The sequence below is a fragment of the Chroicocephalus ridibundus genome, chromosome Z, assembly GCF_963924245.1.
Source record: "Chroicocephalus ridibundus chromosome Z, bChrRid1.1, whole genome shotgun sequence".
In the NCBI taxonomy this organism is placed as follows: Eukaryota; Metazoa; Chordata; class Aves; order Charadriiformes; family Laridae; genus Chroicocephalus; species Chroicocephalus ridibundus.
In genome coordinates this window covers 86684369-86696618 of record NC_086316.1, presented here as the reverse complement: position 1 = coordinate 86696618, position 12250 = coordinate 86684369, and the positions used below count along the sequence as shown (strand labels likewise).

The following is a 12250-nucleotide window of genomic DNA, read 5'->3' as shown; positions in this document are numbered from 1 at the left end:
TGTGTCCTTTAACAAATCAAATGAACACTAAAAAGATTCTCACTTGTCTCAGATTACTTCTGTGAATTTGCCAGGCACTTCAATAAAGTTCCTCTTAATGAGCAGATTCAATATTCCAACCACTAGCTTTGCTTGTTTCAAAAGAAGTGGTAAAATTTAGAGCTCTGGAAATAATGCAGAAACAAAATCCAGCCAATATATCAAGTAAACGATACATCTATAATCTTATGAAAAAGCCAAATTAAACACGATCTAGAAAAAGCAAAGTTAGCACATAAACGCGGCAATTCTACGATTAGCATTTGCAATAGAAATCTTGTTTTCTCTGGGCCTCAGCCCCATCTCTTCTCTAGAATTTGCTCCTCCTCTCTTTTATTTCGGCAGCGCAGCATCTCAGCGCCAACGGCCGCAGCCTGAGGTAGGTGCTAATGTCGTGAGCAAGCAGCAGGACTGCTCCAGCGCGTCCCAGCCACACCAGTAACGGTACTACCTGGGAGCTCCTCCGCAAGCGCTACCTGCCCGACTACATCTACATACGAGCTGCTGCTTTTGCTGCTTACGGGCAGCATCAAAAGCTGTTCTTCAAATTAGCAAATTTGGGAAAAGAAAATAAAAAAAGCTTTGTCTTACCATATTCTGCACACAGCTACCAAAGGAACGTTTGTTGCAAATTTCACCAAAAAAATTATAGTTGATTAAACTTTTAATTGCTGCTTTCATGTAGTTTCAAGCTAGATATGTAAGCTAATGAACAATTTGTAAGCATCTTTAAAGAAATACAGGAAAATCCACAGGGAGGCTCATTTATACATGAAGCAATTAGTCATTTCAATAACAGCTAAATTGGATACCTCTAATTTCAAGCTGATAAAAAAATTCTAAGTAGATTGGAGCATTTACAGTAAAGCATTTCCTCACACTTAGGCTTGAGAGATCAAGAACGTCAAACTTGAATTAAATCTTTGGAAAAAAATTTAAGAATTTCCTGTTCGTTTTGGCTTCAGAACCAGCTTCTCCCCCAATAACTACCTGATTTGATTCTTTAAGTCATTGCACGGCAAGCCCAGACTTGGGGAAACGCTATTCCTACATCTGTGACTAACTCTTTCAAAACAAAAGACTTGAGAACATACAAAGTGACTGTATCTGTATCTTTCCATTAGACCATTTAAAACCAGCTTTCTTGTTTACAGTTGTTATTTTGGCCAAAGACCAGCGCAAACTATGGTCTGTTTGCCCCATCTTTTGCTACACAGGCGAACAGAGAAGCAATCACATGAAGACTGCCTTACGCGCTCCAAAACCTTCTGTTTTCCCTCTCGAGTCCCCAGTTTGAAACTCAAAGTGGTTCAAGGCTCAACTGGAATTAAAACCTAGACATGCCATAGCCTAACAGGAAAGCACCAAGCCAGCGCAGTTCTTGCAGAAGCCTTTGCTACACTCGTTCTTACCGCTCGCCTTCTCCTGGCACAGGCTGGACAGGAGAAAATGCTTTCATTGCCTTTCTCTCCATGATCCTTATGGGTTCCCTCCAACCTGAGATATTCTACGACTCTAAGGTGCCATCCTCAGGAACTGCAACAGTGGCACCTGGGTCCGAGACCAAGACAATTCACAGCCTGGCCACCGAGTCAGGCTTCAACGCCTGGCACCTGAGAAGGCGGCACTGGAAGCCCCCAGGGAAAGCAGAGCTTCCTCAATGTAAGAGAGAGGGTAGCGCTGGCTTTTGGGCCTTCTTGCGCTATGTGGGGCACATGGGGAGATAGCTGGGAGTCATTTTAAGTAACACCAAATAGTGCCAAAGTCGAGCTGCTCCTCAGACACTTGGAGAGCCAATGCAGTGAGCCTGGGAATGGCCTCCTGTGGTGGGCAAGGGCATCAACCGCCACCGCCGCAAGCAACGGCTCTTGCCAACTCAGTCCATAACTTGCATCGGCTGTAATCGAGTAACGGGATCTCTCACCATCAATTATAAAACATCCTCGCTCTGCTAAGTTTATTCTGTTTAAACCCATAAAACAGTCAACGTTGAACACCCACCTGGCACCGAAGATGTCTTTTTTCGCTAGATCAATGCCAGAAACCACCTTTACCCTGAGGATACGAGACTCCTCCTGTTAACAGAAAAGAAAAACGGGTTTAATGTTTATTCTGTAATTCATTTTGAAGAGCAAGTTTGCAAGAGGTTAAGCTGTGAATGAACTCCCAGCCTTTAGACAGCAGGAGTCTCTCCTAGGTAAGATTTTGAAAAGAAAAACCTCTTGGAAGGAGGTGTACACCTTATCTGCTAAAGAATATCCTGAATCCAAGCATGAAAAGCATCCAACTCCAGTCAGAGCTGTTAAAGCGTTACATAAAAGCACAGTAAGAGTACATAATAGCAATAATGTCATAGTCATAATAATTTAACAATAATAGTAATAAAAGGAGAAGATAATTTGCTGAGCAGGGCCATTTCAAATCCTCAAGGATCCATACTCCACGGAAATTCATTCTTAGATTCTAAAGCTGTCTCTTAAACCACAGGGAAAATATAACATTTTTGTCCAATAATGCTAATACCTCTTCATCAGAGAAATGTCTGCAGTTTAAAAAAAAGGGCGCAAGATTAAAAATAAATCCTTAAAATTACATTTTCTAAACCTGCCTCCCCACCTTGGTATATACAGAGCTCAAACACACCTGTCAATGACACATGGCAGCTTCTGAGGATGCCTATCACTACGACACCAACCCGATGCTCAGTTTGTCACTTCATTGCATTAAGCTCCTGAGGAACAGTAGTATAAATGGTATTTTTTACTTGATTTTTTTCACCATTTGACCAGTTAATTTTTGCTACACAAAGAGGCCACCAAAATTAAATCTGGAAAGGATCCTACAGAAACAGGTTCTGCAGACACCTGTATCAGTTATACCCCTTTCTGCTCTGATAAGCCTTCCAGACCTGCAAGATACAAGATTCAATTACAGTAATTTGAGACTCCGTTCCTTGAAGCTCGCTCAGAAAACAATACCGTTTTCCCACAAGTTTATCCTGGCATGACCGCGCTACACCTACTCTATTTGCTTTAGCTAGCTAAAGGCGAGAGACAGATTTGTTAGCTGTATCTGAGATTTTGGAGATTATTAGGAAGGTCAGAAACCCCCCAGAAGCAAAGCCGTGCCTGTCCGGTCTAATACCATTCCTCTGGAAGGAGTCACAAACACATTACTTCAGAGAAAGAAAAACAAGAGTCTCATTGAACCTGTCTGCAGGGTGAGTTTCATCCTGACACACATCCTGCCCTAGTAACTGTGCGGCATTAAAACAAACGCTTGAGGATTTAAATCCTTTCTGAAAATGTTTGTTGGTATTCTTTCCAGCAGCACTTCATACTGTCCAAAGCAGTTTCTAATTGAGAAAACAGGATTCTTTCCCAAAAGAGCCTAAAGCTTACCACATAGGTGAACAAAACATTATATGAAAATTCAATGGTGCTATGTTAGTGGATATTGACTTTTTTTTCATGTGTTAACTTTTCTCAATCTGTTAACGTCAATACAACATACTTGGTCTTCTAGACGGGTCTGAATAGACAAAAGGCAATGAACTTGCAAATTGTGATCAAGAAAATTCCTTCATTAAGAGAAGGCAGCACAGAAAAAAAAAAAGACAGAAATGCAGACTATTCTGACCTTACTGTATGAGAACTGGAGGACAAGAAGTTGTAATACTAAGTAAAGAGGCATTTCTGACAGTTACTACATTAGCAATGATACTCAGATTTCCTCCCACAAAGCCCAACATCAGCTTTGCCAGAGTGGCATCTTATTTCTGCATTAAAATAATCTCTCTGTATTAATTGCATAAAAAAACCCCCATATTTTAAAAAAATAAATTACAGAGCAGGATAAAGTCCAAGTACAGGAGGATCCCTAATTCATGTTCTGCAAGACACACCGCCCACTGTAGGGGAAGATCAAGTACAAGACCATCTAAGGAACCTGAAGGTACACAAGCCCATGGGTCCTGATGAAATCCATTCATTGGTCCTGAGGGAGCTGGCAGATGAAGTTGCTAAGCCACTTTCCATCATATTTGAGAAGTCGTGGCAGTCCGGTGAAGTTCCCACTGACTGGAAAAGGGGAAACATAACCTCCATTTTCAAAAAGGGAAAAAAGGAAGACCCGGGGAACTACAGACCAGTCAGTCTCACCTCTGTGCCCGGCAAGATCCTCCTGGAATCTCTGCTAAGGCACATGGAAAATAAGGAGGTGATTGGTGACAGTCAACATGGCTTCACCAAGGCAAGTCATGCCTGACAAATCTGGTGGCCTTCTACGATGGCGCCACAGCACTGGTGGCATAAGATAAGGGGGAGAACAACCAACATCACCTACCTGGACTTTTGCAAAGCATTTGACACTGTCCCGCATGACATCCTGGTCTCTAAATTGGAGAGACACGGATTTGATGGATGGACCACTCAATGGACAAGGAACTGGATGGATGACCGTGCTCAAAGGGTTGCGGTCAATGGCTCGACATCCAAGTGGAGACCAGTGATGAAGTGGTGTTCCTCAGGGGTCCGTACTGGGACCAGCGCTGTTTAACATCTTTGTCGGTGACATAGACAGGGGGATCGAGTGCACCCTCCGCAAGCTTGCTGACAACACCAAGCTGCATGGTGCAGTTGACGCGCTGGAGGGAAGGGATGCCATCCAGAGGGATCTGGACAGGATGGAGAGGTGGGCCTGTGCAAACCTTATGAAGTTCTACCAGGCCACGTGCAAGGTCCTGCAGCTGGGTCGGGGCAATCCCAAGCACAGATCCAGGCTGGGCAGAGAATGGCTGGAGAGCAGCCCTGGGGAGAAGGACTCAGGGGTGTTGGTGGGTGAGAAGCTCAACACGCCCCGGCAATGTGCGCTGGCAGCCCAGAAACCCCCCGCAGCCTGGGCTGCATCCCCAGCAGCGTGGGCAGCAGGGCGAGGGGGGGGATTCTGCCCCTCTGCTGCGCTCGGGGGAGACCCCCTGCAGTGCCGCCTCCAGCGCTGGGCCACAGGCAACCAGCAGGCTAGATGAGATGGACACGTCTAACTGCAATTTTTGTATTCCACTCAGTTACGTTCATCTTGAAAAGAATATATCATAAGCTTCTTTTCGAAATGCACTCTTTGAAAAAGAAGTTAAGCTCACCCCACAGAGGAATTTTTTCTGTCATTTTAAAACCTTGCCTGTAGCGCCCTAAGCCTGGAAGAGTCTCCTTAGGAAGCCAGGCGCTGCCACTGCCTTGCCCCTCCAAGAGCTGCAGCTGAGCAGCCCGCGGCTCCCACTCCGGTGGATGGGGCGCGCTCCCCCGACACCCGGCGCTGAAACAACATTCCGCCCTCCGTCCGGTTTTTGCGACTACAACACCGAACATGTCGCAGAATGTAAGAAAACTATGCCCTTCGGAGTACTTGGATTACACGGGTTTCACATTGCTGCTGCGAGAAATGCAAAGCTGTGCGTGCACATCGGGGAGGCGGCTGTTGGCTGGCTGTTAGCAGTTAGGCAGTAAAAGGCTAACGTTTATGAAGCCTTGCTTGTCAAAGCTATATACGCCTATACTCTTTCGTCCTCGCCCGCTAACCTGAGCCTACCTCACCCACGGCAGCGGGGGTGCCATAAAGGGCTCGGTTAGGCATTAATGGCGAGTTCCACCACTAACCACATTCATACCTACTTCTGCTTTGTCCAATGATTAACATCAAGTTTATGTATTCTTGCCTCCCCGAAAAATGTCAGAGGTTACATAGTTCTCTTCTTTGCTGAAGGATAACCTTTATACAGATTCTGCTTCTCTTCTGTAATTCACAATGCCATTTCAGAAGACATGGCTGATTTAGGTAGAACCGAGCTATGAAACCAAAAGCCAATCATGCAGCAGAGACCAGGCTTCACCGACAATGAACAGACCCCAGTTCACCTCAGAAAACAGATAAGAGAATATAGATGTGTCTACAGATTTAGGAGACTTTTGTATGTATATTTATGTGCGTGATTCACATTTTTTAATTCATTTTTAAGTGTACGACACTTCTACTTTCTCCAGGTGCTCTGAAAAGCAAAGTAATTTCTAAAACCTAATAAAGTATTCATATAAATAAAATTTATTAAAAAGTGCTCCTGCCCTTGGATTAATAAAATATCCCGGAGCTGGGAAGTTTAGGGAAGAGCTATGGCAGCAAAGGGAAAAGGCAGTGCCCTGAGCTGTGCGTTTCTTCCCCACCAGCGAGGATGTAACGCCACCCCCCCGAGAGACAACCCAGGAGAGGCGGCGCAGTCCACAGCTGATAAAAGAAAAACAGCCGGGCTATAAAAACAAACCTGAAGAAGTATCAGAATACACATCTCTATGTTCTAAATAGACACATGAAAAGAAAGCCACAGCAATCCAGAGTCCGGTGTAAGAAGGAAAGCTGCAGACGTCAACTTCCTATAGAACAGAAAATCTCACGATACGCGTTAAGAGAGTAGCGCTGAAATAACAATCAACATGGTTATAAAATTAGAAACTTAGCTTTTTTTTAAACAAACAGACAAGTGTGAAAGGCACAACATTTGGATCAATGCAAACCAGCGTTTGACCAGATGCCACGCAGACCAGAGAAGATTAAACATTCAACATGTTCTTCCACAACTACCTTTTAAAAGGTCAAACCCCTCAAGATGGACAAATCCCCTTACATATTCTCCAAATCGCACCGCACCCCAGCCAGCCTTCGCCGCACCCGCGTGGGGGTCCCCAGCGGCCGGCACCCAGCCGCCCCGCCGCCACCGAAGCCCAACTCACCCCGCACTGCCCGGCTGCGTGGGCGCCAGCCCGTCCCCGGCAGCGCCGCGAGGCACCGCCGCCCCGCTGGCCACCGCACAGGCTTAGGGACGGAAGCAATCAGTGTCCCTCTCCAAGGCAACCGGGGGAAAGGACGGCAATCTAGGGTTTCACCTGGAGACAGCTTAACCTGAACCGCGGCGGGGGAGTGTTGCTTTGGTTTTGTTTTGGGGTTGTTTTTTTTTTTCTTCTCCCTGTGTAGAGACATTTTTGATTTCAAACCAAGATAGGCGTCAGCGAGGTAAATTTCCACTAACTGGAAGGAGGGAAACCAGATCACGCTGGAAAGTTACCTGCACCCAGGGACTCTGTGAACTCGCTTCCATCCCCTGAGCACCTCATCTCTATTTTATTATACCTGAAAGTTTGCAAAACATAACAAAACAGAAAAGACAACAGATCTTTAACTCAATGTTTTGGTTGCAAAACACATCAGGGTGAAAAAGACAACAAATCTTTAACCCCGTGTTTTAACTGCTGGAACTTCTGTTATCCCGAACGAAAAAGCACACACAGAGCCCCTGCTGTGCCGGACGTACTAAAAACATACAGTCACCCAGACAAACTGCTCTGTAATTCTCCCCATCATTGTGAAAAATGAACCAGCATTCGCAGTTTCAAAACAAAACAGAGTATTTGTCATCTTCTTCAAAAAAAGAGCAAAAATGTTGTCTAGTGCAAGCCTAACAACATTAGGCACTCCTGAATCTTTGAGCAATTGAGAAGGCAGGAGACAAGCCGGATTGCGGAAGAGCTGTGCTGATTCTTCCTTTGCTTTGTTGGTGGATTAAACCAACCCACATTACGGCCGAGTGAAAAAAAACATACTTGGGGAAGCTCTCCCGCATCTCACAGCGTACTGCCCCACCACATTACCCTCTCCTCTGACAGACAAGCACCTGCCAACACTAACAAGGTGAGGGCAGCCCGGGAGGGAGAACCCGCACCCCGAGCCGGCCGAGGGCAGCTCCAGCTTCGGAGGGGAGAAGTGCCTGGCCAAGCTGCCCCTGACACCAGGGGCTCACCCCACTGCCACTGCCAGCACCTCTGACCCACCAGAAGGAGCCCCGAGCCCTGCCCACCAAACTCCAGCGACCCGACGCTCTGCTTTCAAGTTAAAATCTCTGCAAACCGTTCAAGGAAAAACAACCAAACAACAGAAAAGCCACCACAGTTTGGAAGGAAGGCCATAAGCCAAGCAAGGAAGCCAGTCAACATAAACCACTGCCCTCACTACCTCCCAACGGCACAGGCAGTCGGAGCAGGGAGAAGCTCGTTTTCTTTCTGGAGACATGGGGAGAAGAGAGGCGTCCAAAAGTGAACCGCTCAGCCTCTGGGGACATCGCAGTGATTTTCTGAAGGCCATAGCAACAGTACGTGATAAGTCTCAGTATAATTCCTGTAATATCTGAATAATCTTGAAATTTGTCAGTGGCAATTCTCCTAGAATCATAGAATCACAGGGTTGGAAGGGACCTCTGGAGATCATCCCGTCCAACCCCCTGCCAGAGCAGGGTCACCCACAGCAGGTGGCACAGGAACACGTCCAGGCGGGTTTTGAATGTCTCCAGAGATGGAGACTCCACCACCTCTCTGGGCAGCCTGTGCCAGGGCTCTGCCACCCTCACAGGAAAGAAGTTCCTCCTTATGTTTAGGTGGAACTTCCTATGCTCAAGTTTGTGCCCGTTACCTCTTGTCGTGTCCCCGGGCACCATTGAAAAGAGCCTGGCCCCATCCTCCTGACACCCACCCTTGAAGTATTTGTAAGTGTTGATAAGATCTCCCCTCAGCCGTCTTTTTTCCAGACTGAAGAGACCCAAATCCCTCAGCCTTTCCTCATAAGAGAGGTGTTCCAGTCCCCTAATCATCTTGCTAGTCCTTTGCTGTCCCCTCTCCAGCAGTTCCCTGTCCTTCTTGAACGTGGAGCCCAGAACTGGACCCAGTGCTCCAGGTGCGGCCTCCCCAGGGCAGAGCAGAGGGGGAGGATGACCTCCCTCCACCTGCTGGCCACGCTCTTCTTGATGCCCCCAGGATGCCATTGGCCTTTTTGGCCACAAGGGCACATTGCTGGCCCATGGTCATCCTGTTGTCCACCAGGACTCCCAGGTCTCTTTCCACCGAGCTGCTCTCCAGCAGGTCAGCCCCCAACCTGTCCTGGTGCAGGGGGTTATTCCTCCCCAGGTGCAGCACCCTACACTTGCAAACAGTCTCTGATAAAATCTCTGTTCTGCAATGAAAACAAGAACGGGCACCACATCTCCACTCTCCTCTGCAAAGTTCAGCACAAGAAAACAAACACAGAGCAAAGGTGACTAGGTTACAAGCACCTACTTATCTGGCTCAAGCACGGAAATGAAAACCTTGTTTCAGGTAGCTTCACCACGAGAAACCTGAGAACCCAACTCAGACCTTCCTCCCTTGAAGCGCTGATCACACTCCCCCCTTGTGAAGTCTGGGTCTAAAACAAATTGTGCCTTTTCTTCCCTGCAGAATTACCAACTCTTGTTGTATGATGCAATGTATTTAGAAAAAACACATTATTTTGTCTAAAGCAGATCTCAAAACCAGAGCAACTAAACCTAGAAGCTTCTGGAAGAAAGAAAGCCATGTAATTTGGATCAGAAGGACCCTCCTGGCTACAGGGAGTCGGTCAGTTCGCACCTGCTGCGGCAAGGACTTCCCGCACAGCATGGCAGCAAATCCCGGCAAACCCATCTTCTGAGGAAACCAGAACTCTTGCTGCCGAGCAGAACCTGGCTTCTTGTCTACACACGATGATGCCCCGAGCTGAGGGGACCTGCTCGTTTTCACACTAGACGAAGGTGTGTGCCCGTCAGCACCCTGTGCCGGAGCCGGAGGCAGCAGCACGGTCCTTCTGCGGGGCTGGCAGAAAGGACGAGGGGGGTTTGAGTTCACGGGATGGTCGCATGTAGCCAAGCTCCGCAAGTGTAGCCACAGGCCAGCTCAGTCTACGCTTAAAAGGCTCTGATTATCCCACAATGCTACAAAATTTATTGAATTGTGTTTTACTAGAATATCTTACTAATGCACACCAGAACACACCACATCAACAGATGAAGCAAACACCAGTAAGCATTAAAAGAACTGCAGGGTTCGGAGAACTGTGGGAATCTTAATCTCATACAACAGAGAAACATTAAATGTTTTACAATAATGGTTCCAGTCTTACTTCTAGGACTGAGGGCCTCTAGGAAGAGGCACCACGTTCATGTTTCCCTCCCTTAGACTAATATAGTTGGGGGGAAAAAACACCAGGCAAAATTTCAGAAAGGCAGGAGTTTGTCTTAGAGGGACATACCCCGATGCTGCTCTTGCAGGGGGACAGAAGGGCAGACACCACCGAAGTGAGCAAGTTAAAAACACACACCTCAGGAGCGGTGCATGGAGATCAAAGGTATGCGCGTATCAGCGATGGGGTTAGGAACCCCAAAACTCCCACTCCAACCTTGAAAGCACACCATTAAAAAGCAGGCTCCAATCACTGTACTGACCTCCTGAAAATCTGCTTACAAGGTATTTTTACTGCACGTTTAAAAAAAAGTAAGTGTTCCAAGTGAATTGTGATCTATTTTTATAAAAATCAGTTGAACTCCATGCAGCTAGATATACTTGAGCAATTTTAGCAAGTATGTTGAACCAGGTCACCTGTGCTCTGTAGAAATACCTAAGAGAATGAAAAAGAACTTTAAATTAATGGACTTGCTGTGCTGCACAAGACTTTATTCTCCTTACTTACCATTTAGATCTATTTATACCACTCACTAAAGGAATTCATCTAACCGACGCATTGTTTTCTGCACAACCTAATTCACTAGACTCCCCAGTAGCCTCCTGCAGGCTGCGCCAGTAAAGGAAACAATTCTTCTCCAACAGCCGCCTTCCCATTTTTTAACCCCGGCAGAGGTTACCATCTCTGCCCTCCAGCTGACAGCAGCGAGCGTGACGGTCACAGTAAGCCAGGTTGGATTCACTGGACTCGCTCCCTGGGATGGCTTCGAGCTCCCGAGCGCAGGCTGGGGAGGAGACACGACCCACACCAAGGGGCTGCGACTACTCACTGGTGTCCCTTTGCCTTCCCCTCTTCTGGGCTCAGACTCGGCGGTTACCCGGATTTCCATCTTCTTGGCTCTTCCACCCAAACAGGCCGACACTGGTCTAAGTACCCGCTCTTCTCACTCATAGGACAGGAAGGAGTACCCCCAAGAAGCTCACAATAGCAACAAGTTTGCCATAAAAAGCACAACGATCACTCATGTCTGCTTAATTTAGCACCATTTTGTGGCAAGTATCTCCAAGGAAAGAGAAAAACCAGCGCAGCATGAGAAAGGAGGGTATGGTTGCTGAATCATCCTTATACGTCACAGATTTATGGTATAGGAAATTCGCTTTCTGAAGGACCCCCTCAATCTGCTTTTCCCTGGACAAGCCAAGAGGGGTACACAATCTCTGGTGGGAGCAAAGAAACAGGAAAAGCATTTGGTACATATTGCTATTAAAAATATGAACAAAAATTTGGCGAGGAGTTACTGGTGCATTCGCAGAAGCCTGTGACCTGAAAGTAACTCTCCTGTATTGACTTAGTTTTAAAAAAAAAAAGAAACCAAACCAAAAACCCACCCACCCCTGATGTCGCCCCAGAGACCAGCACCAAGATCATCTGCATCCAAACTGAAAATTTACTGCAAGTTTAAATGGAAAATTCATAAAGGAAGACCTGACGGTAAGTTCTTTTCCTTCCCTTAGAGGATACAGAAACTCAACTGATTCATTAAAACCTCAAGTTTTTATTTAAACAAACATCTAAGTTTCTGGCATACCAAAACAGCTCTTCGAGTATGAACTACCATAAAATAAAGGAACAATGTTTTTACATGTAGGATGATTTCACTACGCTGGCCCTGACACTCGTAAAAGCTTTGCCAACCAGAGAGTGAAACAAGGCCAGCTGGTTTAATTTCAGATATTCATTATCCTCGGGTCAATGTCTGGACAGATCTATTACTTCCCAGCACACAGAAGAGAGCAGTACTTCAAAACTTATTAGCTAAAGAGAAACACAAAAAATCCAATTCCCCAGTGAATGTCTACCAATTTTGCCCAATAACGAAGAATGGACTGAATTCCCAATTAAGAGCCTGCAGTAAGAAGTCACAGAAGGACGCAATAGCCTTGTTTTCAAAGCATCTTTTCTAGCATGACAATTAAGTTTTCACCTTTCACTAAGCCAACCTCCGATACAATTAAATTTTTATACTTTTTTTTTTTTTTTTTTTTAAGATAAACATACTGAAGTGGTGGTTTTGAGATGATGAAATACATGAGACTGTTAAAATTCAAACTTTTTTAAAGTGAAAAGTCTGAATTACACTTAG

At 46.1% G+C, this 12250-nt stretch overlaps 1 protein-coding gene across 12 annotated transcripts in view; it reads right to left on the bottom strand.

Annotated features, from left to right (window-relative positions):
- Window positions 1-12250, bottom strand: part of NEDD4L (NEDD4 like E3 ubiquitin protein ligase) — a 166923-nt gene that overhangs the window by 127220 nt on the left and 27453 nt on the right. For 10 of the 12 annotated variants that reach the window (XR_010069120.1, XR_010069121.1, XM_063320557.1 and 7 more), the window contains exon 2: window positions 2041-2114. Coding sequence is in view for 8 of the 12 variants with exons in the window: in XM_063320557.1 (XP_063176627.1) it covers window positions 2041-2114 (74 nt within the window). In the remaining 4 variants the exon portion in view is untranslated. Of the gene's footprint in view, window positions 1-2040; window positions 2115-6712; window positions 6767-6818; window positions 6880-12250 lie in introns of those variants that run through there. The other 2 variants (XM_063320562.1, XM_063320563.1) reach the window with 2 other exon arrangements.